The sequence below is a fragment of the Paralichthys olivaceus genome, chromosome 14, assembly GCF_024713975.1.
Source record: "Paralichthys olivaceus isolate ysfri-2021 chromosome 14, ASM2471397v2, whole genome shotgun sequence".
Lineage (NCBI taxonomy): Eukaryota > Metazoa > Chordata > Actinopteri > Pleuronectiformes > Paralichthyidae > Paralichthys > Paralichthys olivaceus.
In genome coordinates this window covers 9,251,319-9,277,892 of record NC_091106.1, presented here as the reverse complement: position 1 = coordinate 9,277,892, position 26,574 = coordinate 9,251,319, and the positions used below count along the sequence as shown (strand labels likewise).

The window sequence follows — 26,574 nt, the reverse complement described above, 5'->3', positions numbered from 1 at the left end:
TCAACATGAAAACATTATACAGTGTGGTGGTTTGTGCGGGCTCTTTTCAACCTTCTCAATCAAACATTTGTCTGCCCAGATTATTCACTGTGTCCTCCCATATACTGTGCTCATATGTTCCACAGATGTGAGCAGTGACTCGCTGTTGTGATCAAAAAAGAGTCCGGAACTGTCATCGAGTGATTCAGTAGAGAGAGAGAGACCAATGTATTTCTGCATAGGACTTAATCTGATGCACACCTGTCTGCAGGCTTGTTAAGAGTTCATTATCTACTTTGCAGTTTCCAGAAAAATATTAATAATCCTTTCAGATTCATGTAGGAAAGTAATTTAACTTTTTATGAATGATCTATGTGGAAGTATCGTTCTTCAGAATTCAACTTTACAAATGTTCTGTCTCATCTAGAAAGGGAATAATATACAATTTCATTTAATCAACAAAAGCTCTAGTAACTTAAAGACAGTGAATGAAGATACATGTTGCACAAAATATTTTTTTTATAATATTTTTATTGTTACACATATCTATATTATTTTATCATATTGTGCCTGTTTTCCCGTTGCTTCTGTTGTTTCGGCTGCTGTTCTGTATCCAATAATTAAAGACAAAAAATATATCCAATTCCTCATCATCTCTTTTTTCTGACTTTGGCTTTTTATTCATGATTGTGAGCTTTTTTTTATTAATCACAGTTGCCACTAGTCTGTTATTAAACCCATGAACAAGTTGTCATGAAATGTATTGTGATGTATCGACGTGAAAATAGTGGTTTACTGAGTGGTGCTTTGTTTAGTCTGGGTCCTCAGAATGAGCTCTGGGGTTGGATTAAAAAAAGCATTACACTGTGAGTATTCTTTTCCTGCAGGATTCCTGTGGGTTGTAGCTTTGGCAAAATGTGTTGCAACAGCTCCCTCTGTTTATTTTACTCTATTTAATAAAGCAGCCATCCAGCATGTCTCTTCACACCAGAGCACGCCTGCTCGCTGCCTGCTCGGAGCAGCAGGAATTCTTTCCTGATCTCTGGCTGAACTCAAGTTGAATGGATTTGGTGCAGATAGACGCTCAGATGTTCAAAGTGTATGAACAATGTGTGATCCACACGGTCGTGGCTTCTATGTATCATCGGAGGATTCTGCTTCTGTAGTGGGGATCTGTTGAACCACATTTTCCATTCTCAGCACAATAATTCTTTATGTTTGATTCTATAGTGTGTAACAGAATAAGAGAAAGGTGGAAAAGTCTTTTATCCACTGTATACTTGCATGTCCTGAAACAAATCAAAATATCACATGTTCCCCCCGACTTTACAATTACACCCAGAGTTACTCATCCAAACAAGCAACTGCCATGTCTGCTAGATGCCAGAGCAGAATATTTGAGACCAGATGAAATTCCACAGGAGAAAAGTGATCACAGAAACTACATTGCTCACCCTAGAACACAATGGCTCTGCTTCGGGAATCTGTCCCTCATAGATTAAACTAGTCTACCAAAAAATTCCAGGTCTCACTTTTACTTTGTGGGAGGATTATGTATTTTCTCATATCTCGAAATATCAGTGTCAGTGAAAAGAAATGTTAAGGTGCTTGACTCTGAGGTTATGGTGGGGTCATTGTATAGCTATAGGTTCCAGATGATGTAGAAAAAAGGGTCTGAATCATGTCTGCAGTCTGTGTGGTCATAGCAGATAACACGTCTGTTAAAACTTTCCTCTTGCACACCATTAACAACAGCAAGAAGTTGTTTCCACAGAGATTTGATGGTATGCGATACTAAAGCCACCCCCTGAAGTCTTGCTGGCCCCTCAGGGTGCACTCTGCACCCTGGCCCCAGCTCTCTCTCTCATTCTCCTTTAATTGCTCAACACCACTCTTTCATCTCCTTTGACTTGATCCAAAGCAAATAACATTACGCTGCATATTATGATTAAAGAATGTGCTTGTTCGGGTCCACCCATACAACTCCTGCTTAGACCACGAATATTAAAAAGCGCCTGTTTCAGATCAAAAATTAGAGTTTTGACTTGAGATGATTAGGAGTCATGCGCTGAATATATAAATGTATATGACTTTGTTTCATTTTGTACGAATATCTTCCAATGTGAAACAGTATAGACCTACAGTGAACCAAGTTTCTAAGTCTCTTAGATAGAAATAATATAATAGGTTTAGTAGAGGGCACATTAATATCTTGTTATGGTACTTTTGTGTCCTAGAAAAAAACTTAAGAAAAGAGCAACACTATTTACATTGAGAAATGCTGTGTATCCTACTCTATTTTGTCAGGCCACGATGGTAGAGCATGTTTTCCTGAAAGAGGCAAATGGCTGAACATTTATAACTGCATAGCAATTACTTTTAACACACAATGGCTGCTTAGTTCTCAGTGTCTTAAACAGTACTGAGTCATTTATGGCAATAGGTGCCCTGCAGGAATCTTACCAAAACCTGGGTCAATGAAAACAAGATAAGATGATAAGATAAGATAATCCTTTATTAGTCCAACAATGAAAAATGTCCAGTATTACAGCAGCTGCAGTCAAAATAGGGATCAGTAAGTAATAAGTAACATACAATGCTTAAGTGGAAGGAATATAGAAAATATAGAAAAATATGGATGGAATCAATATATATGTGTAAAAAAACAGGAAGAATTGTGACCCTTTCTTTTTTATTTTCTTAGACTTTTCTTTCCTTTCAAAGAGTGTGACAATCACGAGGGCCACACGAGAATTCAGTAAATAATAATAATAATAATAATAATAATAACAATAATAATAATAATAATAACAATCATCATCATCATCATAATAATAATTACAATCATCATCATGATCATCATAATAATAAAAACAAATTGTAGAAATGACGTCAAGTTTGAGAGTATACATTTTCTCTCCAGTGTGTTTGTGTGTATGCACAGAAGCAAAAACTAAATCAAAAGTGCATTTTATTTTGCTCTAGGTTTTATTTTGGGCCGCCTCACCCACGTGTACCCGTGTTTGCACTGAGCGCACTTCCTTAGCAACGTGTATCTGAACCAGGAAGTAGTTTGGGTTTGCTGCAGCTAGCAGCTCCGGACAGCGCAGAGCTGTGAGAGTGTGTGACAGCAAAGTTTGTCACGGGGACATTTGTGAGTCCGGAGGCCTCGTGTGTGAATCACACACATGTGAGGGGACGTCGGGTTCAGCAGGAAACTCTGTCGCTGAGAGGAGACGAGGGAAAACTGTAAGAGGAGCTCGTTTTGATGGTTAGCGAGCTATTAGCTAACAAGCTAACGACTGCTAGCTGGAGTCGAAGATAACTTAGTCCTCTTTATTGTGCTGCAATGATTTATCCATCAAACCTAATGTAAATGAAATGACGCCTGGTGAATAAACTCTGAATCAACACGGGTTACGTTACATTATAAGGGATTGTTCGGATGAGTGAGATCTTAATGTTGGGGACAAGCTGTGAATTGTTGAGTTGTGCATCAGGACTATAGATTTATGACAGAAGCTACAAGTTAGACTTAGATGTATAGTGTCTGTACTTGAGCAAACGTAATGTTGTTTGCAAGTTAATGAGGCCTGTAACTCTGGCAGGTATCACTGTGGGTTCTGCTTTTCATTTCACCCTCCACTGCAGAGCACTTGAAGTGCTGAGATCATTTTAGGTGATCTGCACAAACAGCATGTTGAAGGTCTACCCACACATTTCTAATGAGGGTCAGGTTCAGCTGTGTTCCAAAAGCTTCAGTTTCATTTTGCTCAACTAGTTCATAGAGGATTTTTAGGTGTTTTGGATTAGGTCAGATTTATTCAGCAAGGAACACCATAAATAAAATACATAGTAACATGAAAAATACAGTGCAGGGGGAAGCAGAAAACATAGAGGGGGGTGTAGTTTGAAGCCTCTACATACATTTTGTTAAAATTATACAAAGTTCACATGCAGAAGATAACATGACTACCATTGAGAGTCAGCAAATTAACAATAACATGTATAGCCGGATAAAAAAAACAGCCAATACAGAAGCAAAATGTGTGCCTGATTGTGTGTTCATAAAGTTTGCTCTGGGTCACTGCTGTAGGAGACAGTCTCACGTCTGAATCAACAAGAAGTGGAATCCACTTTGTGGACGTTTAAATCATCACGTCCCATATAATCGCTGAGAGTTGTTGTCTCTGTCCTCTCTTCTGTCACAGGTGTGCCATGGAAATGCCACTCACACCACTGTCTGATAGGCCATGATAGGCTTGTCGAGTTATGCAGGGGTTATGGAAAGTCTAATGAATTGTGCTGAAGAGCAGCAACCCTCCTCTCCCCTGGCCAACTCATTGTCCAAGAAGCAGGAATCAAGCGAGCTTCAGACGCCAAAAGGTGTTGGTGGATTTGTTTTAGTGCATGCAGGTAAGTGTGCACACAGGTCACCAGTAGCAACAGCCCAACAAGCCCTTAAACTGCACCAAATATCACACTCTCACATATATCAGTTCCAAAAATGTGACTTTTTACCATTAATTATTCTCTGGGTAAACAGTGAAGATGTTGGAAAAAGGCCTTGTCTCACAATGTTAATGTTAAAGAAAGGGAAAAAACAAATCCTGCCCCTTGATCTGGATCTTGAATGGTTTCTTCCCTGATTTCTACTTCATCCTTCAACCAAGTTTCATAAAAGTCTGTTCAGATGTTGTTGTGTAATCTTGCTTAGAAACAAACCATGAAAAACAGACAGAAAGCGTTGAAAACAGAACCTCCTTGATGGGAGGAATTAAGAGAAATTTTAGGTATCATTTGTTAATAGGATCAGATTGTCAGTAGTCCATCTATGATGCAATGAAACATTACATCACCTGATATATATGTTTCCTTTATCTCTTTAATGAATTTTCACTTTTTTCCTCACATTTGATTTCAGGAGCAGGATACCACTCTGAATCCAAAGCCAAGGAGTACAAGCATGTGTGCAAAAGAGCATGCCAGAGAGTAAGCCCGATTTGTAATTTGTGTCTGTCTACAAGCAGGCAACACAACCTTGTTTTGGTCGTGCCCACAATGTGTCTCACTCTGTCTCACTTGTAATTAGAATTATTGATTCAGTGTTGAGTCACATATTAAAGTAGCATTTCAGAGCTTTCCTTAAATGGAATATTGTTGTTTTACTATTATATTGAAATGTAAATGAGTTTAAAATATTCAAGATGTGCTAGTAATTACATCTCAGTTCTAAATAATTCTGCTGAGACCCATGTATCAAACAGAAACAAGAGGCTTTTCCTTTATGAGATATATATGGAATACAAATGTATTAATATTGTAGTTTTGATATCAAAGATTTTGATTTTGGATCTCCTGTGAAGATTTTGATTTTTTGGAGTTTTTGTTCTTTGGACATGTTCTTCTCTAGAATTCTTTCCAGATCCTTACCACCCTTACAACAACAAAACAGCCCCATGCTATTGTCATCAGCTTCACTTAACAATAGTTTTTATTTACCAGTTAACTTTTAACTACCATTTTGAATTTAGTTCCATTTTTTTTACATTAGTTAGTGGCAGAATGTATAGATATTCCAGCATCTGCACTGTAGTGTGATTATGTTATGGGTACGCTGAGTGTAGTTGGTGTTTTGACTGGAAAGCTGTTGTGTCTCTGTCCCTTACAGGCTGTGGACCAGCTCAAAGCCGGGGCACTTGCAGTGGAAGCCGTGGCTGCAGCGCTGGTTGAACTTGAGGTGAGCTGATTGTGATCCAGGTTTAATTTATATCAAAATAATCAATTGATTTACAATACATGTCCATAATGTTAAAGAATTATTTTAGGCCTAGATTAGACCCCATCCACTACATAAAAAGAATCAATGTCTTTTCTTCAGCACAATTAATGACAACAGTTTTAATTTGAGAATATGTGTATTTTTATATAAGGATTCTCCTTTTACAAACGCGGGCATGGGCTCCAACCTGAACTTGTCGGGGGAAATTGAATGTGATGCAAGTATCATGGATGGGAAGTCGCTACATTATGGAGCTGTAGGTGCTATTAGTGGTGAGTGACAACATATGTGTTGATGTTTAGACATGCTATTAATATGTACACAAAACACGCATATGATTTATATTTGAATAAAAAACAAAGGGACACAATTTGGTGTTTTGATGACTCCTATATAATAATATGTTTTTTATATAAATATATATATATATATATATATGTATTTCTGTCTTTGTAATGTAATCACGAGTTGGATATCTTGATTTGTTAACCTGCATCCCAGTGGAATCAAGTACAAGCTCTATGATACTTCTGTCTTTTCCTTCAGGTATTAAAAACCCAGTCTTAGTTGCAAACCGTCTCCTGACTGAAGCACAGAAAGGGAAACTATCAGCTGGCAGAATACCACCCTGGTGAATATCATGGTTATTAATTAATGTCGTATTAAAGCGACTATATCGGCTTGTTAATTTTTTCTTCCTGTCAGCTTTTTAGTGGGGCGAGGCGCACACGACTGGGCTGTCAGCCACGGAATACCACCATGCCCCTCAGAGAAAATGGCCACCAGTGAGTATTGTTGCACTAGTTCACAAATGCTCTTCATCTAAAAACAGTGCATTAACTCTAGCTGTGAAACTGAAGCAGAAATCTGTGCTTAAAATAAACATCAACTTCACACAGAGTTCAGTTTGTCTGCGTACAAGAGGAACAAGCGGAAGATGGAGCTGGCAGAGAAAATGGACACAGGACAGAATCAGACAAAGAAACGACGACAATCAAGTGGAAATGCGAGTGCTGTGGTGAGTAAGAAAAAGTATTTTGAACTCAAGTGCATGGCATCAGTCAGAGCGGACCCACCTCCTGCTGCTGATTTTACAGTCATATTACTCACTGTGAACATCGGGCTTTGTCTTTATTGTACATGAGTGGTAACAGATTGAGATCGGACCATGTGACCAGAGGCTTCAGCAGGCCAGAACTTCATGTGAACATTAAAAACTTTTCAGAAGAGTGATGATTATAAAACAATAAAAGTCCATGTAAATCACAACATAAGTAGTAGGACCACTCCATCTCATAATAAATACCTTCTCATGGAGAGCAAAGCACAACTTGTAGTTGATAGTTGTGTTGAATCAAAACAACATAAGATCTAGTTTGATGACGTTGTGAAGCAGTGTGGGATCGTAGGAGTTGACGTCTTCACCACCATTACTGATGAAAATCTGCAACTCACAGATGATGTAATATATTAAAATTGTCTTGACGTTACGCTAACCCGTCAAAGTGATTAATTACGAGTAACCAATAGAAACACTGGAAGGAAAAAAAAATGCCTTGTACATTGTTTGTCCTGGAACTTACAGCAGAGACGGGCAAAGCCACGTAAAGCAGGTATGATGCAATTAGAAGGAGAGCAAATAGAATAATTTAAGTCATGAGTCTAGTTATTTTAAAAAATCTTCATCTTTAATGCCTATAAAGATAAGAAGGAACCGCAGTACAAATACGAAGAGAGGCACATGCATCAGTTGACCGGCTCCTCAGTTTTATCAAGCTGGCAGCCCATTCGGCAGATTCTAAACCAGATCTATTTCTTCTCCAGGAGGAAATATATACATATGTGATCAAGCTGAATAAAAAAAAAAAGGGAAGCAACATCAAGTAGAATATGGTATTCCACACAAGAAAAGAACTAGATCATCTTCCATAACCAAGATGTCAAGATACATTTTGACAGTTTATGATCTCACATTCTCAAAGGGTCATCAAAGAAAATGGCTCTACCAGTTTGCACTGATGGTTCCAAGAAACGATTAAAGTGTTGACAAGAGGAAGGGCAAAGTTTCAGTGCCCTGAGCAGCACAGCTGGAGAGCGAGAGGCCTGATGATGAGCCGAGCTGAAAGCAGCCGAGAGCCGACTCTCACTCCGCTCTACGGTCACCAGCAGGGGCAGCGGCCCAGAGGAGGGTGGGAGAGTATCTTGGTTCAGATGTGTTAAATGGAGCAAAACGTGGAAACAGTCACAGCCCGTAATGCTTCATTTCTGCTGGTTTTGAACAGCATTTTTATTTATTTAGTTGAGTCACATCAGTTCTCACCAGTATTAATGGTACATCCATCAAAAGAAACAACCAGACGGATGTTTGTTGACTTACGCATGTTCAAGTGATTGATTTTGGTGAATTTGCCTCATGAGAGTTGAAGGTTTGACTTGTCCTCTGTTCTCATCTGTCTCTTACATGTTTTAACAGATTTAATTTAGCCGCAATTAAATGTGTTCTTTCCGATCTCATACCACATCCTTCCACCAGTGTTCATGCTACTCCATCCTGCAGTTTTTGCATAAACATGCTAAGTAACAGACACACAAAACAAACGTAATACATTTTTGTATCACGAATGGCCATTGAAGACATTTAGGTTGAACATAAACGTCATGGTTTGATTTCTATACATTCTTATGCCTCTTCTTTAATCTTTTCTCCAGTGCTATAAAGGCACCTGTCTCACAATGGTGTAACCTGAAGAATATAATTATAATTCAAAAGATTTCCTCTAAGTCTTGCAGTCATAATCTCTTTCCATTTAAGGAACCTGATAAGTAGTGACATAATGGTCTTAGTAGGATTTTAAACTTTTTGGCTCCGGTTATTTTGGCCTCAAAATCTTGGAGACAGTGTTGATTTAGGAGAACGTAAGACAGATGAGAAAAGCTATTTCCTTTTTTTCACTCTGCTTTTTATTTCAGGGTTCAGTGAAGTTCACTTTCTGGTAGGAGTGGAGCTCTGATCATGTATCATAATGCCATTTTGTCATATTTATGCTGCAGGACTAAATTTATCGTGTTCTCTGACTTACAGATGGTTACAAGCCACTTATTAAAACAAACCTCAATCAGAGAAGCTGACTGAAATAGTGTTTTGATTAAATATGTAAGCATTCTTTATAAATTCATTGCATACATACTTACATAATACATACATACATACATAATTTTTGGAATCTCGTCAGTCAAAGATTGTGTGTCTGTGCTTCAGTATGTGAATGTTCCTATTTTTTGCCTAAATTCGAGAATATTTCTTCTATTTGAAAATGCTGATCTAATTATATCTGTTCGATGTATACATTTGTGTTTTTCTGATGTGGCTCCTCTACTCACTGTGTTGTAGGAGAATGGTTCTGGGTGTCTCGACACTGTGGGAGCTGTTGTGGTGGACCTGGAAGGGAATGTAGCTGCAGCAGTGTCCAGTGGAGGCCTGGCAATGAAACACCCTGGCAGGGTCGGACAGGTAGTTGCACTCTCTTCTTCTTATTTCCTCTGTCCATTGTGTTATCCACAACTTAATAAAATAATAATTGTTTATGTAACTTGAGTAAAGAGACAGTTTGACAGATGGATCCATGCCATTATTTCACTGTTATTTTTTTTTTGTATTTTAATGCTACCATGTATGATTTATTATTTCTTCTGTAAGCACAGAAAATGATTTGAATCTAAGATAGGCTGCTAATCAACAGGCTAATCCAAGTTGGAAAAACTCAGCAACAAAATACACCTAAGGGACCAAATGCTGCTGATTAAAGAAAACTGAGTGACCCCGTTCAAGCCTGGTATTACCATCAGTCCTGAGTGACAGGATCACAAATGATAAGCGCCAAGTACAAGTCTGAATGCACCCAAATGCGCTCTCAGTGCGGTCTGAGATCCGATCACTCAGACCACATTGGGTGGTGGTTTTTGCTGTGTGAACGCAACTGCAGGAAGTTATGAGGTTGAAATAACAACAGCTCAACAAAAAAAGAAACACTCAACATTAAGTGCTGAAAAGAATGAAAGAACCAGAGGATTTAATCACTTTTAACATTTAAAAAACCTGTCGCTCAGAGCAATCGAGTAGCTAGAATGGCATTTGCTTCTAGTGTTGGAACATCCTGTGGCACATCCCCAGCTCTTAGCGTAACTTTTTTGTTTCTTTTATTCATATATGATCGTCCCTCACTCCATTTATTATTTGAGTGTATACAATTCCAACAACTGTATAACTATTTTGTATCTCAAGCATCCTCCTCTTCTTTTTTTTCTCAGGCTGCTCATTACGGATGTGGCTGCTGGGCTGAAAATGCCTGTAATATGAACCCATACTCCACAGCAGTGAGTACCTCAGGTAAACCACCGTGCGCTATCTACAACCTACTTAACAGTTGTGTGCATGTGACTTCTCCTCTGACTGGTAATGTTTACCACCAGCCCGCCTTTTGTTTTGGAGATTATAAGAATCAGAAACAGATATTTGACATGAGCCTCGTATTTAGCCTCGGTGAGTCAAGCTTCAGATAGCCTGACCTCCAACCATTCCTGCTATGTGATTCTCATCAGTCATTTCCTCAGATGATTGAGTCATTGTTTGCCGCTTCTTTGTTCATCAGCTGCATGCCAGGTGCATTGCAAAGCTTCTTTGGATTTGCAATGACATTTGACATGGGACACCTGCTGTGAATATGATGGACGGAGAACAGCCCGGAGTGCAGGAGAAAGATGGTAGATTCTGTTCTTTAAGTGCCGTCATCTAGATTCACAGCATCATTTTGCTGGGATCAGTAAGTCATAGGATACCTGGTAATCAGAAGTTGTTTATGTAAAACTAAATTGTCCTCTCTGAGTCATCAAAGTCACATCGCCTCATGGTATGTGTTTAACGTTTATGGTTCAAAATAAGAAATATTATCCTCTTATCATCAGTTTTTCTAAAGTTATATTCCAACAAATAATTAAGCTTGTGTTTCAAAATCACATGCAGAAGCAATCAAGTAATGATGCATCCATTTTTTTGTTTTGCATGAGAGCTACTCTGTCAATAATTAAACCAAAAGACAGTTTTCACTGAGCTTCTAAATTTAAGTTGAATTTTATAGAATTTTCTCACTCTACTTAGATCTACGCTCCACATAAATGTATTTCCTGTTTTCGGTAATGAATGCTATAACTAACTGTGTATGACATAAATATAGTTAGTACATAACTCAGATCATCAGCCATGCCTCTTGTTGCAGCCCCTCGCACCACCACCTCCCACCACCACCTCCCACCCCACACATATTGTGCCATGGCAGTGATTTATAGCCGTCACCTGTCACACACTGCTTGTGCTCCCTGTCTTTCTTTGTGCTGTGTCTGCAGTGTCAGGAGTGGTAGATAGTAGGTGGTTGCTATTGTTTGTCCTCATGCAGAGGTCAACAGGAACTACTCCAACTGGCAATCTTGCTGTGTTTCCATTGTGATTGGAAGCGGTCATCAAGGTTTAAGGAACTGGAAAGAGTCTTGGTCTTTGTACTTTCCAGAGATTGTTTTGCCTTGAAAGGAAAAATTCATTTTTTGTTTCCTCTGAATTTCTGTCATCAAAATCAAAGACAAGTGTAAGGATGATTGAGCTGAGGATTAAGAGAACGGGCAATGTGCTCGTACACTGACAACACTGTTCATTGCACCCAGAGTTCTGTGATTTTAAAAGCCTCATTATTTACAGCTCTGCATGTAGAGAAACACCAGCAGCCACCACCCTGCCTCCACTAATCCTTTGCTGACAGCACACACAGGATCAAGAAGTGTATCTCGTGAAGCACTGGCTCGTTGGTGTTTAAATTTGTACAGAGAGTCAAGTCGACAATGACCTCATTTCCTTTCAGGACAAACTTCCATTTCAAAGACAAGTTGCTTTTTTAAAATATATTTCTACAATGCAGACAACTATGCCTTAGTGTTTCCAAAAATGAAAATACGTGTCTCCTTTAGCTGAGAGCAACGTCGCTGGTTGCGAGCTGCATTGTTTCGGATGTGAGTTAGAGAGCCTGTAGTATATCAGCCCACTTCCTTAAGATGTGAGGACATCTGCGACGAAGCTTCTGGGGAAAATTAGAAATCTTTTGAAGTGGATCAGACAGACTGAAGTTTGACTCGTACGTGCTTGGTCCACTATTGAAGCCAGCTTTTTTTGCACTGTAAGGCAGACCTGTTTCTATGATGAACAATCAAGATGCTGTCAGATTGAAATCCGGACATTTACCTAAAATATACCAGAGCAGCTGTAAGTAAGAATGCTAATGTCCGAGTCAGTTGACAAGTCTTGAAAATATCAGTGAGCCCATGTGAAAATACATTCACAGTGAGCGAGTGGGCCTGCTGTTGACATTTCCAACATGCAATGGATGCAAAACATCTCGGGATCAATCAGACGCAGATGAAGATATCAACTTCGAAAGACTAGAGCTGAGAGCTCTTAATGATACTAGTTGATGTCAGTGTTGCTGTAAACAAAAACATATGATTTCTGCAGCAGAATTTGTATGTTATATTTACGTCCCACTGCATGCTCCACCCAGGTGCCTTCACTCACATGAATGTTCCAGACATTTTCCTCAGAAGTAGAAAGTTTTGTAAGTAGTGACTTTAATTCTGTACATTCATATCTACGACCACACAAGATGCCAGTTTGGTTTTAAAGGTAATCCACAGTTTAAAGGTGATACGTAGTCTGTCCTGCTCTCAACTTATCTATAACATATTCATTTCACAGGCAGAATACAAACACCATGTTCATCAATTATTCTGGTCGCTGTGTATGTGTTCGCTCTGTTTGCACCTTCACCTCTTTCTGTCTTTCTATATTGTGGCTTTACCTTTGATGTTACTTTAAAAAAAAAAAAAAAAAGATTGACTTATAGGAGCATTATGTGTGTTCCAGTACAACACCTGTTTTTAATTTCCTAACATGAAAGCCATCCCGATCAAAAGAAACAGAAAAACATAAATTTTCATTCTGACATGAGGAGTATGATCTTCACCCTATATGTCCCTCTCTCTTCATCACCACTTTGCCCAGCCGCCCTCCCTCCCTCCCTCCCTCCCACCCCTCATTCTCGTCTCTTCTGTCATATGTGACTCATGTGGATCTTTGCGTTGAGTGCTTCATCTGGCCTTTTGTTTGCTGTGGCCATGAGAGAACAGCTCACGTACTTCACAATGTACTCTTGGTGTTTTTGGCCGCCACATATCCTATCTCCGTTGTTACATTTCTCCACTCTTACGTTGCTGCTTTAGTCTTGGCTTTTTGCTGTAATGTGATCATGCTGCTGTAATGTCCAGTTCCTCTGAGGGAGATTATGTTATGGCAAACTTAGCACAAAATTGCACAGTACCTGACCAATCCGACATTCTGCGCTCATTAAAAAAGAACTTCAAATTGCTCCGGGCATCTGGTCTCCGCAGTTACCGACCTGCGTTCAGTTTTGTTGTAGTTACCTGATATTTTATGGGGCCTTCGTTTGTGTTTACAGAAACAACAAGGCTATATTCTTAAGTCTTTATGGGTTTTCACAGGAACGTCTGCCAGATGTGATTTGTTTTCACTTTAAGATTTCTTGTCTTTTTCCCAGAGTATGGACTGAGTTTAACTGTCAGAGAGATCATATTGCAAATATACAGCATGCATTCAATACCTCTCTTGTCTTTAGCAACAATGGTTTTAATTTTAGTCCTTGAAGAAAAATATGCTGCTTGTTATCTAAGATGTAAAAAAGAACACCTGCTTTGTTTTGACTTAAAAGTGGTTGAGAGGGCAATGTGAGACATTTGTAAAAGGTGCCCGAGGTTTTATGGTTCCTGCTTAAACAAAGCGCTTCTCTCTTCTCCTTGGACTTTAATTGAAGCCTAGTTTAGCAAAGTCCGCTGCTACTTCTCTGATTTAATTTGAATTTAACTGGAGAATTAGGTTTTTGCATGAATGTAATGATCACGCATAGATAACTTGTATGTTTCAGTTTTGTTTCTCTGTGCTGCAGGAAAAGTTAAGTTAAAAATATTAGCATTTCATTTGCTATGCAGTCATTTATATGATACCACTGTTTTATGTCTTAACTCCCTGCTGTCAGTGTAAATTTGTTTTATTCTTGTTACTTTGCCCTACACATTTAAATAAATAAAATATCTTGGTGTTTGTTAATACAAGAAATCATGTTTCTCAAAGTACATATTATGGTAAGATGTAAAACTAAAACCTGTTACCATAAAATCGATTCATAAATGTGTCACGGTGATACATGTTGCAGGTATGCATGCACACTGCAGTGAACCAGTGAGAGTGTACAGAAGTGGAATTAATACTGGATGGTTGCTGTTTCAAATTCCCAGACCAGCTGGGAATCTGGGCAGGGAAACTGAAAGAGAAACTCAAACCCTCCTTCAGCAATTACTGTCAGTGTGCCCTTGAGCAAAGCAGCTGTACTTGGCAGCCTTCAGGGGCCTGTCGACTTTAAATGAAATATTAAATCTCAATTACACCGAGAAGAATAAGTGAAAAATGTCTGCAGTAGCACAAAATGTTTCTTATGAGCTGAAAAAGCAAAAATTATTTTCCATTAAAGAACTTCATAACAATTAAGCTATTGAAAAGATCAACTACAAATGATAATCTGGAGGTGCTTATATACACTCATCCATTAAAAAATAAATGTTAAACATCAAGATGTGATTTTTAAAACATTTTTTGTGCTTCAGATTCTTGAGCGTAAATGGTTTGTACATGTGTTACAACTCTGTCCAAGTATATCACTGGAGAACTGGGGCAGTTCTGATTGAGACATTCTTACAACTTTTATCTAGTAACTCTGCAAAGTTGATGTTACAGGGTCAGTTGTGTCTGTGTTTCTTTGGCCAGGTTGCGGAGAGCATCTGATTCGCACCATGCTGGCACGGGAATGCTCCGCTGCCATGCAGTCTGATGATGCCCACCAAGCGCTGCTGGAGGCTATGCAAAACAAGTTCATCAGTGAGTCACCTGCATGAAGCCTAATTCATACTATTCCTTCAAGAACGTGTTTGCACGAACAGTTAGGCTCAGAGAGAGTAAAACTAGACAAGCAGATGGTGAATAACATAAGGAACGAGCTAACAACTGGAAAACATTGGAAATACTAGAATCAGATGAGACGGCTTTTGATTTATGGATCTTCGTCTTTGTTTAAAAACAGCAACTTCAAAATGTTCCTCACATCATAGCTGACAGCCACAGATAATTTTGGAGGACATATTTGTTTTGCTGAAAGTTCATGTGAAGATGTCTTTTTTTTTTTCCTCAGAAGTGGTCAGTTTTAGAAAGTCTTGTTAACTATATTCGCTGTGCCAGTGAATGGACACTGGGATCGCTCAGAGAAGACAGCGGAGGAAGAAACATGTGGAAACATGTGGTGGTTTTTCTGCCTTCTCCTGGCCTCCTTTAGAAGTCAGTCCCAGTCTGGCTTTGTCATGGACATCTGTAGCACCAAGACATGTGGACAGACTGAATGAAGTCAAACTGAAGTTAATTCTTCTGTTGTTTTCTTTCAAGGTGCACATTAAGTTAAACAAGCTCCATAAATTCTGCTTTAGCAGAAGCAATGATGACAGCGTCTGTGATGTGGAGGCCTCTCACTCCGCTTCCAACACACATTTAAGTCAGGTTCTCTAAATGGAATTTCTTTAATGAAAGCACCTTTAGTAGGCTACTCTAAGACACACACACATACACCCTGCATACTCAAAAATAATTTTATCCCATTCATTTATGCTTCTATTGTTATTGGTAAACAATAATAGAACTGTTTACCACTTCACTAAGCACTTTATTAGGAACTCATGCAATTATCCAATCAGCCAATCAAGTGGCAGCAGTGCAATTAATTAAATCATACAGATACACGTCAGGAGCTTCAGTTAATGTTCTAATTAAAATATAATCCAAGCCTTTTTTTTAACCCCCTCCAAAAAAGCATCGCAGCAGTTTGAAACTCTGAGCTGACAGAAAGTACCTCAGTAACCACTCTTTACAACTGCGGTGAGCAGAAAAGCCTCTCAGAAACCGCATGTCAATCTCAGTAGACAACCACTTCTGGTTTCACTCTTGTCAGACAAGAACAGAAGCTAAGTCACCAAAATGGAACAGGTGAAGACTGGAAGAAATGAAGACTGGTCTGGTGAATCTGGTTTTCTGCTCAGGCTCAATTTGGGGTCAGACCTTGGCAGAAAGATCACGATTTGACAGATCCAACCTGCCTCATACCAACATTTCAGGCTGATGGTGGTGTGAGAAATGTTGTCTTGACACACTTTAATAATAACCAGGCATTGTGTGAAAGTCACAGCCTATCTTAGTATTGTTATTCACATGTGCATCAATATCTGGCCACAGTTTAGCATCTTCTAAAGGCTGCATTCAGTATGATAACGCACCATGTGACAAAGCAAATGACTCAAACTGCTTTTAGGAATATGAGTTCAGTGAACTACACTGGCCTCCTCAGTCAGAGGAGATAGCCAACATTAAAGTGTGATTTGTTTCCAACATCTTGTGGAATCCATTCAATTTTTAGAGCAAACAGAAGTTGTGCCCAATACGTGATGTAGATGAAGACGTGATGTGTGGTGTTCCTAATAAAGTGCTTGTTGTGTGTATGTTAGTTATTATGAAATGTTCAAGTGTTGAAGGAATACCAGGAATTTGTGTGGATAATTGTCTACACTTAAAAAAGTGTGTTTATAGAGTGAAGGTACCTTTACAACATGGAACCAGAATATGTCTGAAATACGACAAAGAAACAAATGGCATGCAGACGCAGACACATCAATTGTTTTTCTTTGTGAGGAGACATTTCATAACACGCTGTAGCTGTTTTTAGTTTGTTCTTTTCCAACCCAAGCCCTCTGTTGTTTTACTGCCCTCACTAGTTAGACAACCCAAGTGTTTTCATACACACAACACCTCATTCAACTTGCCGCTTCTGAGGTAAAGTTTGTTTTTCCAAGAATTCTTACAGTGTGGAATTCAAATTTACACCATGTGTCATTGACATATTTTGTCCTAAAACATGCCCATACAAATGGAATTAGATATGTCTATTAAACAGTCTGCTTAATAAAATAAATACATGGACACAATAATTGCTTTCAGTTGTTTCACTTGGGCAAAAAGGCAAACAGCTTGAATGGAAGGATTTTATTCCTCATAGATCATCTTTGCTGTTCTTGTCATGCTTTATCCTGGGATTAAAAATATGCAAGAGGTTTGATTGATTGTCCTTTTGACCATATTCATGCTATTTTTAGTCATCTCTTGAGTGTTGTTTTCTTTGTGCGTCCAGGCTCCCCCTTTCTGGCCAGTGAAGACCGTGTTTTGGGCGGAGTGATTGTCTTGCGGTGCTGCAGATGTGCGGAAACCCAGCCATCTCAAAATATTCAGGGTATACTGGGTAAGACATAAATCGTTTCAATCCTCATCACACTCGAAACATCCAGGCTACATCTGATTGTAGGCAAAACCAAAAAAAAATTGTTAATATTTAAAAATCCCTCCTCAGATATTCAGGAGGAGGGGGAGGAGGTGCTGTGGCTTTCCTTGCGGGTGGTCTGCGTTTTAACTCGCACAATCAGTCTCTGGTTTCACACCCTTCATCTCAGATTCAAACAGAGACCTCCCACTATGGAATCAACCACTAATCTTCAGACAAGCGGAGGCCGTCTGAACACTGCCCAGCTTGGCTGATTGTAGTGGCGGATCTGGTTTCTCTACCTGGAGCTTCTGAGAATGCCCCTTCCCTCCCCAAAGCCGCCATCATGGAATTTGACTTCTGTCTTGAGTTTAGCTCTTATGAAGTGCTGGTGGGTTTTTATCTTTTGACCTTTGTGTTAATTCAAACCTGATGTACGATATATCGAATCCTCGGTTTTATGGAAACAAGTGGTTGACTTAAAGGATGCTTCTCCAGTGTCGGAGGAGATGACATCTTTATTTCAAATGAAACATGATGGCAAATATGAAGTGAAGGGCTATATATTGTATACATTATGGCAGCTCGAGTACTAAAATGTCCCACAAACAGTCCCACTTACTCTGTGGTGTACGGGTCCTGTTTGAATCTGTTCCACCAGGCTGTGGACGACCTCAGGTTACTGTGGCCTGCAGAGGGATCTGTGTTGATTTACAAGGATAAACATTCTGTCAACCACATCCTTTTGAGTTTCTTATCCAACTCACAAGTCCTACCTTCCCCTGTGGTTATGTCACAACTCAACTGCGAGGCAGAGTTCAGAGTTTACTGCAGTTTAGTAAATGGAGTCACCTGCCAAACGTTTTCCTCTGGCAGAAGGAAACTATTGATTTCAGATTCTGTCACGCTGAACTTCACTCTGTAACGAACCTTTTTATGTGTATATTTCCACAGTGGAGTTCCTATGGAGTCACACCACAGAGAGCATGTGTGTTGGCTACATGTCGGCCCAAGATGGCAAAGCTAAGGTGAGCTTCCCGACTAGCTTGAAGAGCAAAGTATGTAAAAATTGTGACTAAAAGATTAGTTATTTGATTTGTGCATAGATTTTTGATTTTTGTATTTTCACAACATTAAAATTAGGGTTTGAAGTTGTTTCTAAGACACTTTTTTTCTTAATTGCTGAAATCCTTCATGCCATGGATAAGTAAAGTCGTCTGCAAAAAAGAAAAGAAACAACCCCTGCATGTGACAACTGGAGAGACATACGGAGTCAGAAGTTAGTCGAGGAAAAGACTTCCTCTAGCATTTGTCAGGCGGTGCATGTTCATTCTTATGAAAAGACATTGTGTGATTGGTCAGGGTCTGTGTGGCTTCTTAAGCAACAGGGCTTAATGCTCTGGTCTCCTGGCTCTAAGTGGAGTCACTGCTCAGCCTGATTTGTTTGGCTAATGTATCGCTGTCACTCTGTATGAAGAGAGGGCACTGTTGTTCAAGCCTGGTTCACATTTCAAAGTCTTTGCTGTCCGTCCAGCCTCCCCGTTCTCCTCACTCATTCTTTCCCTGCGTCTCTTGGTCTATCTCTCTCGTCACCCCCCTGCCCCACCTCTCTGCCCCTACCTGGTCCTAAAGTATCCTAAAGTTTACTGAAAGTCATGTACCACTGGGGATATCAGTATCAATCTGCATATTTGTCAGATGGGCTCTGTGTATTGGGGCTTTGTGGTGGAATGTGAGCGTGCAAGCTCTCCTTTCACGCCTGTGCCAGTGTAACGCAGAGCACAGTGAACTGTATACAGCACTTTTTAATCACCAAACATTGTTGTTGTTCAAAGGTTTTATATAATGTCTATTATATATATATATTGTCCGTCATGTCTTTTGAATTTAGTCGAAGGTTCAGCAGGCATTAGTGAAGTTGACATTACTGGTGGTATATAGTAGATAGAAGCCTTCTAAGCTAGTTTCTCTACACTGTGTCCAGTGCCTGCAGTGTGGAAATGCAATTGCAATTATGATTTACACTGTGAAAAATACACACACACTGTATCTATGTACTAAAGAGCGTAACAGTGGCCACCTTAAGAACACTTATTTTCTCCTTTAACGTTTCAGAAAATCCTTAGAAATAGAGTTTTAAATCTGGAACCAGGTCGACCAGTAACGTGATGAATCGTGACCATAAAACATTTGATTTAGAGAAAAAAAAAAATCGGAAATTGTGTGATAACTAGATGATAGTGGAGAAATAGAACTTGACAGTTTAGATGAGAAGAAATTGTCAGAGGGAGATTAAAATTCTGTGATATTCCACTCTTCTGCAAAAGTCAGGGGCTCAAGCTGCTTTGTCCACAGACAACACAGAAATAGTGCAAAGAAGTAGGGAGGGGCAGAACAGCAAAATATAGCATTCGCAGTCTTAAAATTTCAACTGTGGGGTCTCGGAAACACGAAAAGCATCAAAGTAAGCACCTTTTAAAAGTCTATTGTGGTGAAGCAGTCGCCCGGCGTCACTTCATTAAGATGTGCATGCGCAGTGCACAATAAAATGAACGTGCCCATTGAGTGCTGATCCAGGAATATAATCTGTCAGTTGTGGTTTCTGGATCTCCCGGGAGTAGGTATCACTTCCTCCGAGGGGGGCCTCTGGTAGCACAGTGATTTTGAAGAGTGCAGCCAAGAACACAGCTGCTCCACCCAACCTCACACTGCTCCATCAGAGGCTGAGCAGTGACTAGTTGTTGTGGGGCAGAGGCTACGAAGCATGCATGTGCGTCTGTGCCTCTCACCATCTGCATACCAGAGAATCTTCGATGCTCTGCCCGTCACGTCTTCAGACTAAGTGCACAACAAGGTTTCCATTGCTGCGCAGCTGGACTCAGAGTTGGACCTCGTGCACGACAAACCTAACGTCTACTGAAGGGAAACCATAGGGGAAACATCTGTATTTTTTTAAGATCAAAAAGAGATGGGAACCTCAAGGCAGCAATGCAATGAAGACTTTATTAACTGTGTTCTTAAATACTTCCTGAACAAAACTAGGAGTATTGTTTCTGTTGCACTTTTATTTTGCATGAATATTACATCTGTATTTAAGCACATACAAAAATGTTCAGTCCATGGCTGAGAGTGTAAAGCATATAGAGGCAGAGGGATCCACCTCCTCAGCTGCTATTCCACTGACATTCTTCCCATTCCTATCAGCATCCCACTGGGCGTTTCTAACCAGCCAGTCAAAGTCCATCTTCCACTGTTTTTCTGTGATAAGAACATAGACGGGTCAATGCAAAGTAGCAGTATGTAGGTCAGAGGTCAGACTGGATACTGTATTGAAGCACATTTTTACCCTTCCACATTTCGATTCTCTGATTTTTCTGCATTTTATTTTTCTCACAAATGACTGTAGTCAGCTCCTCTATGGTTTTTTCTTACTTTTTGATAGGATGCTGTTTCTGGGGAAGGTTTAGTCTCTATCCTAATTATTTTGACATTAGACTGTAATATAGCAGCACTGCAGAGGGAGAACATCTGGTTTGATTCAACACTCACCTGCGTCTGCACTGAATAGGACCTCAGAACATCCAGCCGTGCTTTTTGTCACTTGTGGTACCGCTAGACTATTGTTTTATTGTTTGTCATGATTGGACAGATGAAAGAGAAGTGTAGGATACTCAGGACTGCCACCACGGCTCAGTTCCCTCCTCCTGGACATCATTACCACTACAAAGCTTTTGCCACTCCAATCGTGTGAGGCCAGAGAAAATCCAACAGCATGCAATTCAGAACTCCTGGTTATTGTCTGCTTTGTATATTAAATGAAAAATGCGTTTTAATATGGTACATTTTGTTTTTATTATCCATCCAGCGTGGAGGACAAATAGCGTATGATTGTTTTGTTTTTTTATTTTAAGGAAGAATGTCAAAACCACAACAGAAAAACAGCAGCATAGTCATGGAGCTAAAATTATTCTTTGGCTTACATTGTGGTGTTAATCTGTGGCTTCTCGAGCTCCTAAACACATTCATATCACCAAAGAATGTTGTTTTTCTCCGGAAGATACAAAGGAACTGTGTTTGTCATGTTATGTTTTGACTCAGCTGTACTCCTGTCATGTGGTCACTTCAGTCCCTGGGCAACGAGCTGACAACTGGCTCACTGTAGGTTTGCATGTCTATCTAGCCCTGTTATCATATATTTCTTCTTTTTTATATTTCCCCTCTTTTTCCCGCTGACTGTATAATTGCTGGATTCCACAACAAAGACTCATTAAGCAAGTAACACATGTAACGCTGCAGTACTTGAATGAGGTATTCGTAAAAAAAGAAATTACACTTATTTTGGGGATTAGGGTAATGGGGCTTTCACACCTACCTTCTTCAGTCTGGACTTCTGAACTTTCCCATTTAGTTCAAACCAAAATAACAAAGGTGTGAAAGGTGCCTTGGTCTATGGCGTGGACCGATGGACCAAAATTGCGCTCTGTATAAATTGATGTTCAAATAGACAGATTGTAATAATAATCCTCTTTGCTCACTTACTGAGACAAAATTTCAATCGAAGGACTATATTGTATTACTGATCACATTGAGCAGAATCACTTTTAAAAGCCTTTTTTTCTTAATTAGAATCAAATTAAAATAGTTGGCACAATTGACAAAAAACCTGTATGAATGATTTGCTATTTAGTTTATTTTTACCCATAAGGCTTAGCTCCAGCATCATTTGTCTGATGCTGACCTGTGTGTGGTGTCACACAAACATTAGGACATCTGTCGTGTGACTTCCTCACTGTGTCCCTATAACCTGGAGTTATGAACCAGCGCCCCAGTTTGTGAAAGGCACGCACTGCTCTTTAGCACCTTGGTGGTGTAATTACTCACTTGTTTGGTTTAGTAAGTCCTTAACTCTTCCTGCTTACTCATTCATGTTGTCAATTCTGTCAGACCAGAAAAAAAAATTAAGGTCTGAACATATGGTGCAAGGTTTCATATCGGGGAGAGGTACAGGGCACGTAGGTGTCACTATCAGGACCAGCTTTCTTGCAAAATATATGAAGTCATACAGCTCAACGCTAATTGTGCCTAGTGGTGTATTTTCAGCTGTGAATTCAGTGTGGTTGGAATTTTGAAAGGACATTGCATAGCTCTTTACCGCGGACATCAAAAGGAAAACATTTAGTACGTCACCATTAGTCGATTATGACCCAGCTATGGAGCTTCACTCAAAACAGATTAAACAAGGCCTCTCTTTAACCTCATCTTCAGAAGATGAAGGGGAGAGGATGAACACAGAAAGGGGTTCTGGAGGCATAATAGCCCCCAAGAGTGTTGCCATGTGTGCATGGCCTTGTCTGGCTGTCGTCCCATTGAAGCGACAGCAGTTGCCCTTGGGCTGCCAGGGGCCATAGCTCAGGCCTCCTCAAGAAAAAAAAAGAGGTCCAGTAGAGATGAAGACTCCTGCATGTGAAGGAGTGATGTCTGGTATAAGTGGAAGGATGATTCCCCCAAGGCTGGAGTCTGTGTTACCCTCAGTGGAGAGAGGAAGGAGGATGACAGCCATTATTGGCACAGGGAGAGTCACTCACCTTTGATCCCCCAGTGGAAGTATCACTCCCATCTTCACAGCTGTGTTTGCCCCTCGCCCTCCTCCTCTTACCACTCTCTGTCTCTGCTCGAACACAAAACACTAGCAGTGTGTTCCCTTTCTCCACTTACACCCTCTATAAATACGCACATGGCATCTTCGTACTTCAGGAGTACATGCTCAAGATGCAACAGAAGCAGTCCCTTTGTATGGCCTTGTTGTCTCTGGTTACATCGCATTCATCACCCTCATCTGATATTATTGAAATGAGATTTTGAATTGTTTTAATACCAAGATTCATCCTTTATCACAAAACGTACAGTATCGGTTTCCCAGTTAAAATTTTGATTGTGGTTCTGGGGTTTGATTATTTGAGTGGGGTCCTTGAGTTCGGACTCCGTGGGGTATTGAAATCTGACGTAGGATCATTTGAAGGAACAGTAGTTTGTATGAGACTTTGTGTACTTGCCACAGAGTGTGCATTAAGCCATGCTTGGACATAAGGCTGATGAGACCAAAAGTTAGTGGTAGACTTTGAAGTAAAGTTAGCTCAAAGAAGCATTGTGTGTAAGAAGTGAGATTGTGACACAGCCTTTTCCGCACATGTATCTATGCATACACTAGTGGTGTTAGTGTGTTTGACTGACATTAGCTGTGACGCACACTAACAAACAGCTGCATTGTGCCACCACGGTGGCACAGTGAGATTCCCAAAGCAGAGACTTGACAAAAAATTCTACTTTTCCTGCAGCATAAACATTACACACTTTCATACTGAATGGCTTCCCATGCAACTGCCTATCGCTGGTACAATACTTAATTATATGCAAATAGTATTATTCTAGAGTTTCTATTCTACTGCTATTCTAATGTTTACCCTGAAACCATAGCCTGCCTGATAACTGCTGTGAGGTGCACCTGATAAACCTGATGAATATTTATTTTTTTAATTTGTTCATCTCCCGAATACAATCAATGATTTCATTGTAACAGACTAAATTATTAGTTAAATATTCCACTATCAACCATACCCTAAAAATGTGAAAAAACAGATTGCCATCCTGTTTGCATTATCTTCTCCTTGTGTCGCCCTGCCTCTGTATACACAGCTTTTTCTTGGATGTGTTTCTAATTGTGTGTGTATCCACTGTGTGTATGTTTTTTTTTTTTTTCAGACACACATATCCAGATTACCACCCGGGACTGTTCCTGGACAATCTTTGGCCATCGAGGGAGGTGTGTGCCGACTGATGAGCGTAGTGGAGTGAGCCACATCCGCCCTCCTGGGCTTCTTCAGCAATACTCCAAAACATACCCTTTACACACACACACACACACACACACACACACACACACACACACACACACACACACACACACACACACACACACACACACACACACACACACACACACACACACACACACACACCACCCTCACCCCCACCGCCTTAGCTGTTTTAACTAGAGCATGACCGATACTGGATATTAAGACTGATACAGATGTTTTTGGGAGCAAAAATATTCTTATATCAACTAAAATTCATATTCTGTACACACTGTTATAGGTTGCTGGTCCATTTGGAGATGATGTGTTTTTCTGTGTTATTGTTTCTCTTCACCTGCCCAAAAAGTACATATGCTATACACTGAATATATACAGTAGGGCGAGTGTGCGTTCCTTGCTTGACAAATGAACGCTTGTCTGAGTACTGCGAAGAGAGGAAGAGACAGAGAGCGAGCAACACTCCTCTTTTATGTTACTATGAGAAGTGTTCACATTTTTCAGATCACTATTACTAAATTTTCCCAAGCATCTTTTTCCGCATTAAGTTTTATTTTAAATATCAGATTCCCTTTATGCCAGTATATCTGTGAGAGGCGGATATCAGCTGATGAAATCAGTTGACTTATCGGTCGGGCTCTAGTTTTAACAGGTGTCCAGAAAGGAGGGAGGGGGGTTAGCTTCTATTTAGTGCACTTACAGGACTTCCCTTTGCCACTGTCTGCCTCCAGCATGTACTCTATGCCAACTTACTCCCAGGCTCTTCAGTGTCACCTGGATGAGACTTGATGCACCATTTCTTTCTTTGTTACTCTTTTCCAACTAAAAGCGACGTCCTTCCTTTTGTATATAAGCTACGATGATTTAGGAAAACAGGGTGGATGTTCATTTTATTTTGTATCGCTGAGCAGATGTGACTATTTTCAAAAGAAAGATTGTATTTTGTTCTCAAAATACTTTTCATGGTTAAAAAGGCGGCAGGTGGTGGAATGCCTGCGACGCAAAACAGTTGTTATGAATGAAGCATTTGTAGCTGCGACAGTTAATCAATGACGATAACAGCATTTTTACAATGTTAACATGTACAGACCAGCTTCCATGTACTCGTGAAGGCATATTGTTATTAATCCTGCAGCTTTACTCCATACTGTAGCATAATGTGCATCTTAGATCATGATGAGTTTTATAACATTTTCAGCCGTTGAATGCTTTGCTTTGATTGTTTTAAAATGTGAATGCAGAAGTATAGCATGTATGGATTCTACAGTACGCAACTGAGGCAGATGAAGAAGCAGGAAGCTATTAGATAGTTAAATATCCATATATATATCTATATATAGATATATATATAAATAACACACAGATGCACATATATAACAAATATGTGTGTGGTTGTTTACGCCGTATGTATACATATACTATTTGTGTGTATGTGTGTGTCTGTGTGTATATATATATATATACATATATATATATATATATATGTATATATATATATGTATATATGTGTGTGTGTGTACAGCATATATACAGTATATATGTAGTATATACTGTGTGTATACGTACACGTATATATACACAAACTGAATGTGTGTGAGTAAAGCACATTTGTATATATATATATATATATATATATATATATATATACACACACACTGTATTTCTATATATATGTGTATGTGGGTATATGTATGTATGTAGTGCATATGTATAGTGCTCAGGTAGCAGCATTCAACCCCACCGTCAGACATGACTGTTAGTCATCAGTTATAACAGATAACAGTTTATATTTGTATAGTCACAGTGACAGAGACATGTATTTTCTTGCTAAACTAATTTATGCATCAAGCCCATGAAATGTTGCTGTTGAGAATTCTACTTGAAAGGAGAAATGGCCTAAATTGACTTCTTCTGTTGGGATAATCAGTTTCTCTGGTTCGCCGTTTCACCCACACACACAAAATCCAGTCTCAACAAATATTCTTTACTTGAAAATGCGACTAATATAAAATAGTATAAGCTATGGAAATGGTAAAATGTGCACAGCTGTCTACAGTGCTCAAAAAGTAAATAAAATCTATGTTGCTACATCTCTGGGTCTATATTTAGTTTGTTAAACTCCATAGCATGACATATTCCTCCTGCTGGCACGCAATGCTGTTTGGGGAGCAGTGAACAGACAGCATAAATATCATAATCTGAACTGTGTACTGCCAAAGATGTATAGTCTGGGAATAAATTATATACTGGACAGTAACTGAAGTGGAGAAAGAATTCTAATGAAGGATTTGTGAACATTCAGCTTGAGAGGAGAAATGTTGGACTGTGTTTCTTTAGGAACTTTGGAGACTATTAATAATGTTTGTGCTGTCCCCCTCACACACACACACACACACACACACACACACACACACACACACACACACAC

General features: G+C 39.6%; 1 protein-coding gene across 4 annotated transcripts; it reads left to right on the top strand.

Annotated features, from left to right (window-relative positions):
• The first annotated feature begins 3,042 nt into the window (after positions 1-3,042).
• Positions 3,043-26,236, top strand: tasp1 (taspase, threonine aspartase, 1). 4 transcript variants are annotated; one of them, XR_011246117.1, is made up of 15 exons: positions 3,044-3,228; positions 4,191-4,395; positions 4,904-4,971; positions 5,651-5,719; positions 5,913-6,033; positions 6,308-6,392; positions 6,467-6,546; positions 6,661-6,779; positions 9,153-9,272; positions 10,070-10,148; positions 14,694-14,804; positions 17,152-17,259; positions 17,368-17,668; positions 18,232-18,305; positions 24,037-24,082. XR_011246117.1 is itself a non-coding variant. In XM_020088218.2 (14 exons), the coding sequence occupies exons 2-14, from the start codon at positions 4,233-4,235 to the stop codon at positions 24,127-24,129; spliced, it is 1,290 nt and encodes a 429-aa protein (XP_019943777.1). In that variant the 5' UTR covers positions 3,044-3,228; positions 4,191-4,232; the 3' UTR covers positions 24,130-26,236. The 4 variants fall into 4 exon arrangements, 3 of the variants coding, with proteins under 3 accessions (XP_019943769.2, XP_019943777.1, XP_019943764.2); XM_020088218.2 differs by lacking the exon at positions 17,368-17,668 and having other exon boundaries at positions 24,037-26,236; XM_020088210.2 differs by lacking the exons at positions 17,368-17,668; positions 18,232-18,305 and having other exon boundaries at positions 3,043-3,250; positions 24,037-24,477.
• Positions 26,237-26,574: the final 338 nt, after the last annotated feature.